The 16,312-nt window shown below is 43.4% G+C and overlaps 1 protein-coding gene across 1 annotated transcript in view; it reads left to right on the forward strand.

Moving 5' to 3' along the window:
* The window catches only part of LHX6 (LIM homeobox 6), a 243,250-nt gene that overhangs the window by 201,910 nt on the left and 25,028 nt on the right, over positions 1–16,312 (forward strand). Inside the window, exon 4 of the mRNA XM_063432334.1 lies at positions 3,333–3,553. Coding sequence (XP_063288404.1) covers positions 3,333–3,553 — 221 coding nt within the window. The remainder of the gene's footprint in view (positions 1–3,332; positions 3,554–16,312) is intronic.

A 16,312-nucleotide genomic window follows, 5' to 3' on the forward strand; every position in this document is an offset into this window, starting at 1 on the left:
CAGTTAGTCACAAACACTGGCCAAAATTTGCGTTCAAATTAGTTTTTTGCATTTTCAAATATTAACACTAACTTTGGCAGTGTTTGTGACCAAGTGGCTACTAAAAAAGGCAACGTAACCAATCTGGCGAATTTCAATGTAAAAAAACTGAAATATGTAACACGCTATATTTGACCCTGTAACTTCACCATAAAACCTGTACATAGGGGGTACTGTTTTACACATGAGACATCGCTGAATACAAATATGTGTATGTTACTGCAGTAAAAGCAAACAGTATTTTGACATACACAGTTAAAATGTCACGTAGAACTAAAAATTTTTTACAAATTCTTATTTTCTCCCATTTTTTTATATTTTTTCATATTAAATTATGTTCCATACCTAAAGATTTGATGTTAAACGAAAGCCCTGTTTCCCCTGAATAAAATGATATATAATAAGTGTGGGTGCATTTAATATGAAAGAGGTGAATTACGGTTGGACAGACATATAGCACAAATGCCAGGTTTTGTTTACGTTTTGTTTGGATCACAACTTGTACATTTGGCTGCGGTCTTAAGGGGTTAAGCAAATATGTGTTTGTGATGTCTAAAAACAAAAACGAAACATGATTATATATAGAATTCTACACTGCGGTATCTACAGTTTTCTTCAGTCCTGAAACTGGATACCTCCATCTTGGCACAGTGTACAGCACTGTCCCAGGAAGCATCTCTAGTAGCCATATGAGCAGTGGCCACTGGAGGTATCCCTAGGGTGCAATGTAAACACTACATGTTCTCTGAAAATACAGCAAAAAGTCTAAAGGCAATGATTATACTCACCAGAATAACAATAAAATAAGCTGCACTTGTTCTGGTGACTATAGTGTCCATTTAAGTTTTGCATTTGTCTATTAAAGAATCACGGTCCCTGAAGAGACCAATGAATTTGTGTTTTGCAGTTGCATAGATCTTGTGCTAAATTGTACATTTAAATTGTTGGTTTTTTTTATTTTGATTTGTCTGGGGGATCAAGTCACTCCATTTATAAATTGTCTGGGTAGTGGCAGCGTTAAAATTGTTATACTTATATTATTATAATTCTGTGTGGGTGGGTAGGGGGATTTGTATCATTATTTCTGGTCTAGTGCAGACAAATAATGAACTTTAACCCTTTCACCACCATAACTAAGCCACGCGCACTCTTGGAGTAGGGAGCATTCGTGACAAAGGCTTTTTCTTATTTCAGAGAAATCTACACAATTGTTTGAAGTTCTGCTAGGACAATATACAGATGAAACTTGATTCCATATCTTTTAAGATTAAATTGTATGTGTCACGACTGAAACCCTTTAAACAAATTCTACAAAAGTGCATTCAAAACATTATAAATGAAATGGGTCAATAGCATCATATTACAATTAAGCCATGCCAACAGTTCTTGCAAAAGGGTAATTAGATGGGCTAAAGTAGAAAATGTGAAGCACATAGCCAAATACAGCAAGAACAACCCCAAAAAGGAAAACATTCATATTGAAACCTGATATGTATCAAATGGTATTCACCCATAAGTACTTAAGGAGCTTACCTTAGAAATATCCATAAGCTTTTAGAATGATTTTCTTTCAGGAATCATGCCAGCGAAAATAGATGTGGTGCTTAAATAATTAAGAAGATTTCAAAATCTCAACATGGAAGCTACAGACCTGTTAGCTTAAAGGGTTACTCCAATTTCCATGACAATGTCTTCTTTAAGAGGTGTTAATGGAGGAAGTAAACTGAAAGTTTCTTCTTGAAACACTAAACATAAAGAGATATTTACACTTTTGTTCCGGTGATAGTTGCACTGCCAGCACGTGTCCTAGGCAGCCCTAAATAGGCTTTCTAATGTTAATTCTGTGCAAAAATTATGTCTGTTGTCAGTGTGCACTTTGAAAACTCTGTGCTGTAAGACTGCTTCTGTTGTGTGTGCTTGGCAGGGGGAGGATGTGTATGTATAGTAGATACAGACCCAGGACAAGTAAAACTACCATTGCCATCACAAATAAATTGGCTAACTGGTACACTCATTAGGTACCTGGTTTTTTTAATATACAGAGAGGAAGTGGACTCTTTTTTTAATTAAGTTGTTAGGCAGAGTGGCATGGTAGTGAGAGACCTAGGAGTCAGTGCACTCTCTTAGGACTGTTCTCTTTGGCAGTGGGACATCAAATATGAAGAGTCCTGACAGAGCATATTCACCTTCTTAACTATTACCCCCATGATGCTGAGCCATGCTACAAAAGACAAGATGAGGGGAGTGTGAGCAAAATGTGATTAGGGAGAGGGACAGGAGGATATGAACAGAGGGATATGTGGGGGATAAGGATAGAGATACAAAAAGAGAAGATAAGGGCAGATTGACACAAATGGAGAATATGGGCAGAGGGACAGATAGCATAAAACAAACCCAGCACGTGCAGTGCATCCAATGAGCTGGCTTAAATTCAGGCTGCTCTCTGACAGAAGCAGTTGCCTAGAGATGACCCCTAACTCTGATGCCAGCACTAAGATAATGCCAGACAACAAGGTCATTGCTTTATCAGGCTTAATTCCTGAAACAAGAAAATATAAAACAGAATACAGGTTGTGCCAAAATACAGAGTCCAGGGAATCCAATATATGCTGCAGATATTCTTACTTGGTAATCGTCTGGACTCCAAAATTCTTGTAGATATATGAAATAAAGCAGAAAATACAAAGTGATAGTGCAGATTGTGTGGTGCTTTGTTGAAGACACACAACAGAGATATATATAGGGGTTAAAATCAATAAACAGTCAAATAAATGGTAGTTCACTCACATTTAGTAGAGCAGCAGACACCCTCAAGAGTCCCCATCAGGGATATAATATAGCGATAACATGCAGTAAATTATCTTCTCTTAGTGCCTGCCTTCAGTTTCTAACCTCTCACCTCTACCACCACTGAGTTAAATATTGCTCTTAGGTGATTGATCCATTGTATAAGATATTCATCATATATGTATACACAAATTGTATGTTTCTTTATGACTACTGTGTATCTGAAATAATGTATAAGTCTACTAAAGGGCCATTTTATGTTCATATTAGATATTTCTTTGATTGAAAATGTTCCTGCTTTAAAATGTAATTAGTAATTTCATTTATTCAGCTTTTCTGGTAATAATTTATTACTGCTTTTCTGTTTGGACAGCACTAGCACATACTCTTTATTGCATTATTTAAAATGTTTCCTGGGACATAGTTCTATTCTCCCTAAAGAAATACTGACAAATATCACCAAAAAATAAATTAAAGACACTAAATCATTCCATTATGTTTTCTAGCCGGTTTGGTACCAAGTGCGCCCGCTGTGGAAGACAGATCTATGCTAGTGACTGGGTAAGAAGAGCTCGGGGGAATGCCTACCACCTAGCTTGCTTTGCGTGTTATTCCTGTAAAAGACAACTGTCTACAGGGGAGGAGTTTGGTTTGGTGGAAGAGAAGGTCCTGTGCAGGATCCATTATGACACAATGATTGAAAATCTAAAACGAGCAGCTGAAAATGGTAAGAAGTCACTTTATTCAACATATCTAAGTACCATACATCATTTTGGGAAACTGTTTTATTATGGCACTTGTAGAATTAAAAGTCACTTTATGAAGTTTAGCAACCCGCCTCATGGAAGCATTTTTTATTTTAGTTTACTATTTTTATTGTTATTTGACAGTTCCTACATACAGGATATGTTAATGGCAGTGCTTTATTTACCAATATGTATATAAAATATGCCAATTAAATGCCCTGTGAGTGCAGCATGAAGATTGACTTTCAGAAATGTACAATGTGAAAGAAATCATACACAAGTCATTTAATACATGTTTCAGTTTAATAGTTTATTAAATGTTAAAATGTTTAGATTTTAAGCCTATGTTGTAAATTTGTTGTCCTTAGTATGCAAACCCAGATTTTATTTTTTTTTCAAAAAGACCAGCATTTATTGAATATTAAATCATCAAAAACAATAAATGAAATACTTGAATACCTAATTAATCTAATACATTTATATGTGTTATTTTAAAATTACTAGCAATTAAGGAGGACAAATTAGCCCACCGTTAGGATGTGCCTGGACAAATCTAGGGTTTAGGTAGCATAACAAGCCAGAACTCAATGTTTCATAGCTTGAAGTAAGATAAAAGGGAGTTGGGGTGAGAAGAGCCTCAGCTAAGTGAACCTGTGAGATTAAATGATTTATATAGACTGTTAAAGCATATCTGGGTATACATATACACATATTGTAGTTTTTTCAATATTGTTGTTTCCCCTGTACATTTCCTTGTTTTGTGCTAAATGCACAATTGTTGTGAGTAAGACATTAGTCATTACATCACGCTGTGCAGGTGACAGGATCTTTCTAGAAATCTGTGTAATACCAGTTTGGAATAGAATTCCTCAGAATGTTGCCTAATATGTATTCTGTTTAAATGTTTTTAATAGAACCAATGACTTTTGTTGTAGGTAAATGTATAGTCATTTGGACGTCATCCTGTACTGGGTTGGATTCTGATGGTATTAAGCTCTATGAACTGGTACCTGTAACCCTCTTGCTGTTGAACATGCACAATGCCTTATAGTGTAATTTTTAAAAATAATATGTTCCTTTGTCTGTAGTACAATAAGGTTGCAGTCTGACTAGCCTTCTATTAAGGGTGGTTCAGTGAAATACGAAATATCTGTATGGTGCGTTCCTTCATTATTGTGTGCACTTTCCTAGTTATCCTACTCTCACTATGAAGAGTGCAACAGGTAATGGGCCCAGAAATAATGCTGGAAAAGTTCCTGAAACCTTAAGGAAACCTTCCTAAATGAGCTGGATGATACTGGTGATAAGGATGAGCGCACACATAAGAATGAGGAGGCTTCTTTAACTTTTAGATGCCAAAAATGTGGACCGGGAGATGGAAAAAGATGCTTGATCGGTCCTCCTACTTCAAATTTGGGAAAAAAAATGGAACCGGGAGATGGAAAAAGATGCTTGATCGGTCCTCCTACTTCAAATTTGGGGCACTGCGCGTGCAATCTAATGTGCCACCAGACAGGAGTGGTGTGTTAAGTAGTACTATTCCTATCAGTTTAATCCCTGTTATGTGCCTTTTTTTTTGGTTTGGTTTTTGAAGCCACAGTGCAGCACCAGAGGCCCGAAAAATTAGGCATGTACACATGCCTGAAAAATTAGGTATTGTTGCAGCCGCTGCTGTAGCAGCGGCCAGAAAAAATTATGTTTGTTTCCCAGGCAGAAAGTGCCCTAAAACATTGCAGCTTGAACCCTAGTTGGTGGCGGATAAGTCGCGCAAGTCAACCAGCATTCAGAGCTAAAATACAGCAGCGTGTGGACCATTTTTAGCCTAAGGCAGCTCATCTCATCAGGCCTTTTTTAGTCGAATGTATCGCCCACTGTCAGTCCCTTGGGGATCCATCCCTCATTCATCTTAATAAAGGTGAGGTAATCTAGACTTTTTTGAACTAGGCGACTTCTCTTCTCAGTGACAATACCTCCTGCTGCACTGAAGGTCCTTTCTGACAGTACACTTGAAGCGGGGCAGGCCAGAAGTTCTATCGCAAATTGGGATAGCTCAGGCCACAGGTCAAGCCTGCACACCCAGTAGTCAAGGGGTTCATTTCTCCTCAGAGTGTCGATATCTGCAGTTAAGGCGAGGTAGTCTGCTACCTGTCGGTCGAGTCGTTCTCTGAGGGTGGATCCCGAAGGGCTGTGGCGATGCGTAGGACTTAAAAAGCTCCGCATGTCCTCCATCAACAACACGTCTTTAAAGTGTCCTGTCCTTGCCGGCGTGGTCGTGGGAGGAGGAGGATGACTTTCACCTCTTCCCCTGTTAGATTCCCGTTGTGCTGTGACATCACCCTTATACGCTGTGTAAAGCATACTTTTTAATTTATTTTGCAAATGCTGCCTCCTTTCCGACTTGTTGTAATTTGGTAACATTTCAGCCACTTTCTGCTTATACCGGGGGTCTAGGAGCGTGGACACCCAGTACAGGTCATTCTCCTTCAGCCTTTTTATACGAGGGTCCCTCAACAGGCACGACAGCATGAAAGACCCCATTTGCTGTCAGGATCGGGACAGGGATCCAACACGCAGAGTACAAACAGGTACAGGGTACGTATACTGGACCTTAGAATGGCCGGACTAACGTAAGGAGTAAGCAAAGAATGGTCAAGAGACAAGCCGAGGTTGAGGGAGCGAGAGAGCAGGTAAGCGAGTGACAAGCCGGGTCAAAAGGAGTAATAGAGGTAAACAGAGTAGACAAGATACAAGCTGGGTAAAAAACCAAAGAGACAAATAGACATAAAGCGCTGAGTGACTAGACTAGCTAGAACCACGACAGGGCAATGAATCAATGAGCAGAATCCCGTTATATACCCTGGTTCTAACTAGATGATCCTGCCTCCGACGAGTCCTGATTCGAGTTCAGGACTGATTGATAGGTCGAGCGGCCAGTCGTCATGACGTCGGCTACTAGAGCCGCGTCATAAAAGAAGGCGGATCAGGAGCGTCCGGCGTGTAAACGATCGGAAGGAATCAGAGGAACGAGCGATTCAGCTCGTCTGGGAGGACGAAGTTCTAAATGTCTCACCTCCTCTGAGGTAGAGACAGCAGGTACCCTGACAGTACCCCCCCCTCTCAGAACCGCCCACTGGGCGGAAGGAGCCGGGACGGGACGGAAAACGGGAATGAAAAGCCCTGCGCAGGCGAGGAGCATGCACCTCCTCCTGGACCACCCAAGACCTCTCCTCAGGACCATATCCCTTCCAGTCCACAAGATATTGTAACTTCCCCCGAGAAATTCGGGAATCGAGGATGGAGTTGATCTCATACTCCTCCTGGCCCTCAACCTGAAGTGATCGAGGAGAGGACGTACTGGTAGAAAACCTGTTACAAACCAGAGGTTTTAACAAGGACACGTGAAAGGAGTTAGGAATGCGCAAGCTAGGCGGAAGAGCAAGGCGATACGCCACTTGGTTAATTCGAGTCAGCACCCTGTAAGGACCAATGTAACGGGGCGCAAATTTCATAGAAGGAACCTTCAAGCGAATGTTCCTGGTACTCAGCCATACCCTGGGACAAAAACCGGAGCCGGCCTTCTACGCTTGTCTGCGTGTTGTTTGACCAACGTGGAATTATGAAGGAGGATTTGTCGAGTCTGATCCCACAATTTCCTCAAATTGGCAACATGAGCATCAACCGACGGCAAGCCCTGAGAGGGGGAAACCGAGGGAAGAATAGAAGGATGAAAGCCATAATTCATGAAAAAGGGGCTAGAGCGAGTAGAATCGCAAACGAGATTGTTGTGTGCAAACTACGCCCAAGGAATCAGACCGACCCAATCGTCCTGGTGTTCGGAAACAAAGCAACGCAAATATTGTTCAATTTTTTGGTTGGTGCGTTCAGCAGCACCGTCAGACTGGGGATGGTAAGCAGAAGAGAAATTCAATTTGATACCCAATTGAGAACAGAAGGACTTCCAAAAACGGGAAACAAATTGGGAACCTCTATCAGAGACAATTTCGGAAGGTATACCGTGTAAACGAAAAATTTCTCTTGCGAATATCTCAGCTAGTTCGGGGGACGATGGAAGTTTAGGTAAGGGTACGAAATGAGCCATTTTAGTAAACCTGTCGACCACCGTGAGAATAACAGTCTGTTTTTTAGACACAGGCAAATCGACAATGAAGTCCATAGCCAAACAGGACCATGGTCTCTCAGGAATCTCCAAGGGGTGCAAGAGTCCACATGGAAGCGTATGAGGTAGCTTAGTCTTCATACAGACCTCACATGCCCTGACGAAATCCCTAACATCTTTACGTAATGAAGGCCACCAGAAATCCTTAGAAATCAAGGAATACGTCTTGCGTATGCCCGGATGTCCGGCCACCTTGCTGTTATGAAAACACTGCAATAGTTCCAGTTGTAGTACAGGAGGAATGAAGTGCCGTGACCCAGGTCCCTGTGTAGGAGCCAGATGCTGTGCTTTCATGATCTCAGCAAGTAATGGAGAGTGTATCCTGATATTAGTGTTAGCGACAATCTTGCTTTTGGGAACTATAGAGGACAAAACCGTATCAGATATAGTAGAGGGTTCATGTTGGCGAGACAAAGCATCGGCCTTAGAATTCTTAGAACCAGGCCTATAAGTAAGCACGTAATTAAAATGAGTAAGGAATAAGGACCAACGAGCCTGCCTGGCGGACAAGCGCTTGGCCTCCCCAATATAGGACAAGTTCTTGTGATCTGTCAAAATGGTGACAGGATGTAGAGTCCCCTCCAATAAGTGTCTCCACTCCTTTAAAGCCATAATAACCGCTAGTAGTTCTCTGTCACCAATATCATATCTGGTTTCAGGCCCAGACAGTTTCTTGGAAAAAAATCCACATGGATGTAACGGTTTATCCACACCTAATCTTTGAGACAAGATGGCACCTACACCTGTCTCCGAGGCATCTACCTCGAGTAGAAAAGGCAAAGACGTATCAGGATGGACTAGAACCGGTGCTGAAGCAAAAATATCTTTGAGTGATTTGAAAGCCACAAGAGCTTCAGTAGACCAAGTCTTAGTGTCAGCCCCCTGTCTAGTCATATTGGTGATAGGCGCAATAATGGATGAGTAACCTTTAATGAAGCGCCTATAATAATTGGAGAATCCAATAAACCTCTGGATGGCCTTGAGTCCCCTGGGTAATGGCCAATCTAATATAGACTGAAGTTTAACCGGATCCATCTTAAACCCGTCTCCAGAAATAACGTACCCAAGAAAATTTATCTGAGATTGGTCAAAACTACATTTCTCCAATTTGCAGTATAGTCCATGTTGTAGAAGTTTGCGTAATACCATTCTAACTTGTCTGTGGTGAGTCTCAATCTCTCTAGAGTGTATAAGTATATCATCTAGATAGACAATAACGCAATCATGTTGAAACTCCCTAAGAACCTCATTTATCAGATCCTGAAATACTGCCGGTGCATTACAGAGACCAAAAGGCATTACCGTGTACTCATAGTGCCCATAACGGGTATTGAAAGCTGTTTTCCACTCATCTCCCTGTTGGACTCTCACCAAGTTATACGCCCCTCTGAGATCTAACTTGGTGAAAATTTTGGAACCTTTCAAACGATCAAAGAGCTCAGTAATCAAAGGAATCGGGTAGGCGTTTCTAATAGTTATCTTATTCAATCCCCGATAATCAATACAAGGCCTTAGTGTACCGTCCTTCTTATTTACAAAAAAGAACCCGGCCCCGGCAGGGGAGGAGGACCTCCTAATGAATCCCTTGTCCAGGTTCTCACGAATATATTCCTCTAAGACTAAGTTCTCCTTAGTAGATAGAGGGTATACCGTGCCCCTAGGAGGCATGGTACCAGGCAAGAGTCTGATCTTGCAGTCAAAAGGCCTGTGTGGAGGTAAAGTGTCAGCATTCTTTTTGTCAAAGACTGCTTTTAAATCCAGGTATATGGGCGGTATTTGTAAGTCTGTGGATTGGGTAGCATTAACCAGTGTGTCAATTAAGCAAACCGGTGAGACTTTCTGTAGACACTTGCTCTGACAAGACTGACCCCAAGAAACTATTTCACCCAGTTCCCAATCAATAATAGGGTTATGTTTTTTAAGCCAAGGATACCCTAAGATTATTGGAACAGAAGGGGATGAAATAAGCAAAAAAGATATACTTTCCTCGTGTAAGATACCTACAGTGAGTTTAACAGGTAAGGTTTCACGAAGGATAACAGGTTCAGATAAAGGTCTACCATCTATGGCCTCAACGGCCAAGGGTGTATCCCTTAGCTGGGATGGGATAGATTGTTTAGTGACGAATACTTGGTCAATGAAGCTTTCGGCAGCTCCGGAGTCTATCAACGCCATAGTATTCAATACTCCCTTCTCCCAAGCTAAAGAAATAGGTAGTAGAAGCCTATGATCTTTATAGTCATGTATAGAGGACAAGATAGAAACACCCAAGGCCTGTCATCTGGAGGGACTTAGGTGCGAGCGTTTCCCGGGCGGTTAGGACAGTTTAGGCGTAAATGGCCTCTTGTACCACAATACATGCACAACCCTTCCCTTCTCCTGAACTGTCTCTCCTCTTCTGAGAGACGAGTATTGCCTATCTGCATAGGTTCTGGAAGAGTTAAAGTTGTAGATTCAGGACTTTGGAATGAGGGAGCTAGTCTCAGGGAAGGTCTACGAGTTCTTTCGCGAGTATTCTGTCTCTGTCTTAAACGTTCATCAATTCTAGAAATAAAATAAATTAAATCCTCTAAATTTTCAGAAAGCTCTCTTGTGGCAATCTCATCTAGGATTTCGTCTGACAGTCCGTTTAGAAATACGTCCATATATGCCTGTTCATTCCACTTAACTTCTGCTGCCAAGGACCTGAACTCTAAGGCATAATCGACAAGAGTTTGGTTATGTTGTCTAAGACGTAACAGTAGTCTAGCAGCATTAACCTTTCTACCTGGGGGATCAAAAGTCCTTCTAAAGGCAGTGACAAAGGCATTATAATTATAGACTAACGGGTTATCATTCTCCCATAGAGGATTAGCCCATCTCAAAGCTTTATCAATGAGTAGAGTTATTATGAATCCAACCTTTGCCCTATCAGTAGGGTAGGAGCGGGGTTGTAGTTCGAAATTAATACCTATCTGGTTTAAAAAACCTCAACACGTATCCGGAGAGCCACCATAACGTACAGGGGGAGTAATACGAGATGAGGCACCTACCGTGGCTACCTCTAGGCCTGAGCCTACAGGAGAGATGGACGCAGGGCACATCTCCTCCGACTGGTTATTAGAACGAGACAGTAAAGCTTGCAACGCTAGAGCCATCTGGTCCATTCTATGGTCCATGGCCTCAAATCTAGAGTCAGGAGAACCGACCAAAGTGTTTGTACCTGCAGGATCCATGGCCCTGTCGTAATGTCAGGATCGGGACAGGGATCCAACACGCAGAGTACAAACAGGTACAGGGTACGTATACCGGACCTTAGAATGGCCGGACTAACGTAAGGAGTAAGCAAAGAATGGTCAAGAGACAAGCCGAGGTCGAGGGAGCGAGAGAGCAGGTAAGCGAGAGACAAGCCGGGTCAAAAGGAGTAATAGAGGTAAACAGAGTAGACAAGATACAAGCCGGGTAAAAAACCAAAGAGACAAATAGACATAAAGCGCTGAGTGACTAGACTAGCTAGAACCACGACAGGGCAATGAATCAATGAGCAGAATCCCGTTATATACCCTGGTTCTAACTAGATGATCCTGCCTCCGACGAGTCCTGATTCGAGTTCAGGACTGATTGATAGGTCGAGCGGCCAGTCGTCATGACGTCGGCTACTAGAGCCGCGTCATAAAAGAAGGCGGATCAGGAGCGTCCGGCGTGTAAACGATCGGAAGGACTCAGAGGAACGAGCGATTCAGCTCGTCTGGGAGGACGAAGTTCTAAATGTCTCACCTCCTCTGAGGTAGAGACAGCAGGTACCCTGACATTTGCACAAGGTTGGATGCCGAACTACTCATTTCCCGTTCCTCCTCCTCAGTGATCTCAATGAAGGTATGTTCTTCCCCCCAGCCACGTACAACACCACGGGTACCAGATAGGTGACAACGAGCACCCTGGGATGCCTGTTGTGGGTGGTCTTCCTCCTCCTCCTCAAAGCCACATTCCTCCTCTGACACCTTTTCCTCACAATCCTCTTCCAGCGTTGCCGCAGGTCCAGCAAGCGATGCTGATAAGGCTGTTACTGGTGGTGATGGTGACCACAACTCTTCCTCTTCCTCTTCACGCTCATCTACGGCCTGATCCAGCACTCTTCGCAGGGCACGCTCCAGGAAGAAAACCAATGGTATGATGTCGCTCATGGTGCCTTTGGTGCGACTGACTAGGTTTGTCACCTCCTCAAAAGGACGCATGAGCCTACAGGCATTGCGCATGAGCGTCCAGTAACGTGGCAAAAAAATTCCCAGCTCCCCAGAGGCTGTCCAAGCACCCCGGTCATACAAATATTCATTAACGGCTTTTTCTTGTTGGAGCAGGCGGTCGAACATTAGGAGTGTTGAATTCCAACGTGTCGGGCTGTCGCAAAACAAGCGCCTCACTGGCATGTTGTTTCGCCGCTGGATATCTGAAAAGTGTGCCATGGCCGTGTAGGAATGCCTGAAATGGCCACACACCTTCCTGGCCTGCTTCAGGACATCCTGTAAGCCTGTATACTTATGCACAAAGCGTAACTTGCCCAACTTCAATGCCGCCAACAAATTTGTTCCGTTGTCACAAACCACTGTGCCGATATCCAGTTGCTGCGGAGTCAGCCACTTTTCCACCTGTGCGTTCAGGGTGGACAGGAGTGCTTGTCCGGTGTGACTCTCTGCTTTCAAGCAAGTCAAACCCAAGACGGCGTGACACTACCGTATCTGGGATGTGGAATAGTACCTGGGGAGCTGGGGGGGGGGTGCCGTTGATGTGGAGCAAGACGCAGCAGCAGAAGAGGACTCAGCCGAGGAGGTTATGGAAGAGGATGGAGTAGGAGGAGTAGAGGAGGTGGCAGCAGGCCTGCCTGCAAGTCGTGGCGGTGTCACCAACTCCTCTGCAGAGCCACGCATTCCATGCTTGGCAGCCGTCAGCAGGTTTACCCAATGCGCAGTGTAGGTGATATACCTGCCCTGACCATGCTTTGCAGACCAGGTATCAGTGGTCAGATGGACCCTTGCCCCAACACTGTGTTCCAGACATGCCATTACTTCCTTTTTGCACAATCGAGTACAGGTTGGGGATTGCCTTTTGTGCAAAGAAATTTCGTCCAGGTACCTTCCACTGCGGTATCCCAATAGCCACAAATTTTTTGAACGCCTCAGACTCCACCAGCTTGTATGGTAAAAGCTGGCGGGCTAATAGTTCAGACAAGCCAGCTGTCAGACGCTGGGCAAGGGGGTGACTTTCTGACTTTGGCTTCTTACGCTCAAACATGTCCTTGACAGACACCTGACTGTGGGCAGATGAGCGGGAACTGTTCAAGGCGAGAGACGGAGTGGCAGATGGTTGAGAGGGGGCAAGGAGGACAGCAGTAGTTGACATGGCTGAAGATGCTGGACCAGGAGGAGGATGGCGGCTTTGAGTTTGTGTGCTGCTTGTACCCATGTGTTGATCCCATAGGCGTTTGTGATGTGCGATCATGTGCCTAAGCAAAGCAGTTGTACCTAGGTGGGTGTTGGACTTCCCACGACTCAGTTTGTTTTGGCACAGGTTGAAAATGGCATCGCTGTTGTCAGAGGCAGACACACAAAAAAAATGCCACACTGCTGAGCCCTGCAATGACGGCATTCTGGTGGTGGACACAGCATGCGTTGATTGGCGTGCTGTCGGGCTGACCCCGGGTGCCGATGCATGCTGTCTGACAGTGCCACTAGCTCCTTGCGACGACCTCCCCCTGCTTCCAACTCGTCTCCTCCTCCTCTCTGTCTCCCCATCTGAACTTTCGCCCTGTTCTTCTTCTTGCCGAGCCGGCACCCACGTGACATCCATGGACACATCGTCATCATAAACTGCTTCACTTGTATCTGACAACTGAGCAAAGGAAGCAGCAGCGGGTACAAAATCATCATCATCACACCGTACGTCCATGTGTGTAATGCTGCCTGACTGAGACATATCCCTGTTATCTACATCCTCTGGCAATAATGGTTGCGCATCACTCATTTCTTCAAACGGATGTGTAAATAACTCCTCTGACAGATAAAGTGAAGCGGCTGTGGTGCTAGTGTTGGTGGTGGCGGCAGGCGGGTGAGTGGTATCTTGAGAGGTGCCCAAGCTAAGCTGGAGGAGGATGGTGCGTCAAGGTTCTGAGCGGAAGCTGTAGAAGATTGGGTGTCCTGTGTTAGCCAGTCAACTATGTCCTCAGAACTTTTCAAGTTCAGGGTACATGGCCTCTGAAAATTGGGCATTATTCTAGGGCAAAAGGGAATCACAGCACCACAACCACAACGGCCCCTGTGGGGTGGCCTGCCTCTGCCTGTCATTTTTTGGGGGATTAGTGGTACTATTTGTGCAAGCTACTGTGAAACCAGATATGAGTGGCAATGTGCACTGGCAGAGGTTGGCAGAGTACACGCTGTAGGCCTGACACCCGCTTGAAGACAAGTAACTGCTTTCAATCTATAACAGTGAAAAAAGTCTTTTGGTTTTAAATGCACGCTATAGTGACACCAGATATGAGTGGCAATGTGCACTTGCAGAGGTTGGCAGAGTACACGCTGAAGGCCTAACACACCCACTTGAAGGACAATGACTGCTATTAGCTTACAGTGAAAAACTTTTTTTCTTTTTAAATGCACGCTATTGTGACCCCAGATATAAGTGGCAATGTGCACTTGCAGAGGTTGGCAGAGTACACGCTGAAGGCCTGACACACCCACTTGAAGGACAATGACTGCTATTAGCTTACAGTGAAAAACTTTTTTTCTTTTTAAATGCACACTATTGTGACCCCAGATATAAGTGGCAATGTGCACTTGCAGAGGTTGGCAGAGTACACGCTGAAGGCCTGACACACCCGCTTGAAGGACACTGACTGCTATTAGCTTACAGTGAAAAACTTTTTTCTTTTTAAAGGCACGCTATTGTGACACCAGATATGAGTGGCAAAGTGGACTGGCCTAGGTTGGCAGAGTACACGCTGAAGGCCTGACACCCGCTTGAAGGACACTGACTGCTATTAGCTTACAGTGAAAAACTTTTTTTCTTTTTTAAGGCACGCTATTGTGACACCAGATATGAGTGGCAAAGTGGACTGGCAGAGGTTGGCAGAGTACACGCTGAAGGCCTGACACCCGCTTGAAGGACACTGACTGCTATTAGCTTACAGTGACAAACTTTTTTTGTTTTTAAAGGCACGCTATTGTGACACCAGATATGAGTGGCAAAGTGGACTGGCAGAAGTTGGCAGAGTACACACTGAAGGCCTGACACCCAGACGCTTGCAGACAACTAACTGCTATTCAATCTAATACAGTGAAAAAACATTTTTTGTTTTTAAATGCAAGCTATTGTGACACCAGATATGAGTGGTGGCACTGGGCAAGTGGGCACATTATCCACTGTGAGCCTGACACAGAAGCTGGCAGGCAGGCAACTGCAATTACATTACACAGAAAAAAAAAAAGCAGACTGATGTTCTAGCCCTAGAAAGGGCTTTTTGGGGTGCTGTCCTTACAGCAGAGATTAGATGAGTCCTTCAGGACTGTAGTGGACACTGAATACCCTAGCCTAGCTATCCATTTCCCTATCAAATGAGCAGCAGCTACACTTTCCCTCCTCTATCTAAGACTGTAGCTTCAGAATGAATCTAAAATGGATGCTGTACAGGAGGTGGGAGGGTCTGGAAGGGAGGGTCTGCTGCTAATTTGTTGGAATGTGTCTGCTGACCGTGAGGCACAGGGTCAAAGTTTACTCAATGATGACGAATAGGGGGCAGATCGAACCGCGCATGTGTTCGCCCACTGTGGCGAACGCGAACACGCTATGTTCGCCGGGAACTATTCGCTGGCAAACAGTTCGGTACATCACTACATAGAAGATGTCATTTTAAAACATCTGGGGATCTACCTTTTGGGCACCCCGGGTCTACAGCATTATGTTCTAAACATCCAAAATAAGTTAATCATGTGTTAGGTATGTGGTTTCACAACCATTTTTAATGAAGCCTTGCTTTTAAATTACCATACAATAAAACCTGGTAGTTGCTAGATTTGAAAATGATGTAGTGATAAACTAAATAGTAGTAAATTAAATAGCAGTAACAAAAAATGTCAGTTTGGCAGAATCAATTTGCCCGAAAAAAATTCTGTCAAATTAAAAAAAGCACTAAAATTATCTAAACAAACAGACAGTTTTTTTGTCCATTTAATTTGTTTTGTGATTTGTCCATATAGCGTTTTGGAGTTCTAGATTATGAATAAATCAGCTATCGCTCAAAGTTTAAGGGGTTAAGCGAATCTCAATTCATTTAAAAATGAATGAACAAGTTTAATAAATAGCAATGGTGAGCTCTGTCACATAATGCAATGCAATAAGTAAGCTATTGATGTAGATAAAAATATTCAAATATATTATTTGACACTGTTTGGTAGAATGAAGATCAACTACAGTTTTTCCATGCAAGTTGATACCATCATCAAGAAGGCCACTGTGTGCCAATAATTTTTCAATATTTTGTTTATTTTACATTTATAGTACAATGCAAGTGTGGTTCAATATTTAAGATTAA

Source organism: Pelobates fuscus, chromosome 9 (assembly GCF_036172605.1).
Source record: "Pelobates fuscus isolate aPelFus1 chromosome 9, aPelFus1.pri, whole genome shotgun sequence".
Classification (NCBI taxonomy): domain Eukaryota; kingdom Metazoa; phylum Chordata; class Amphibia; order Anura; family Pelobatidae; genus Pelobates; species Pelobates fuscus.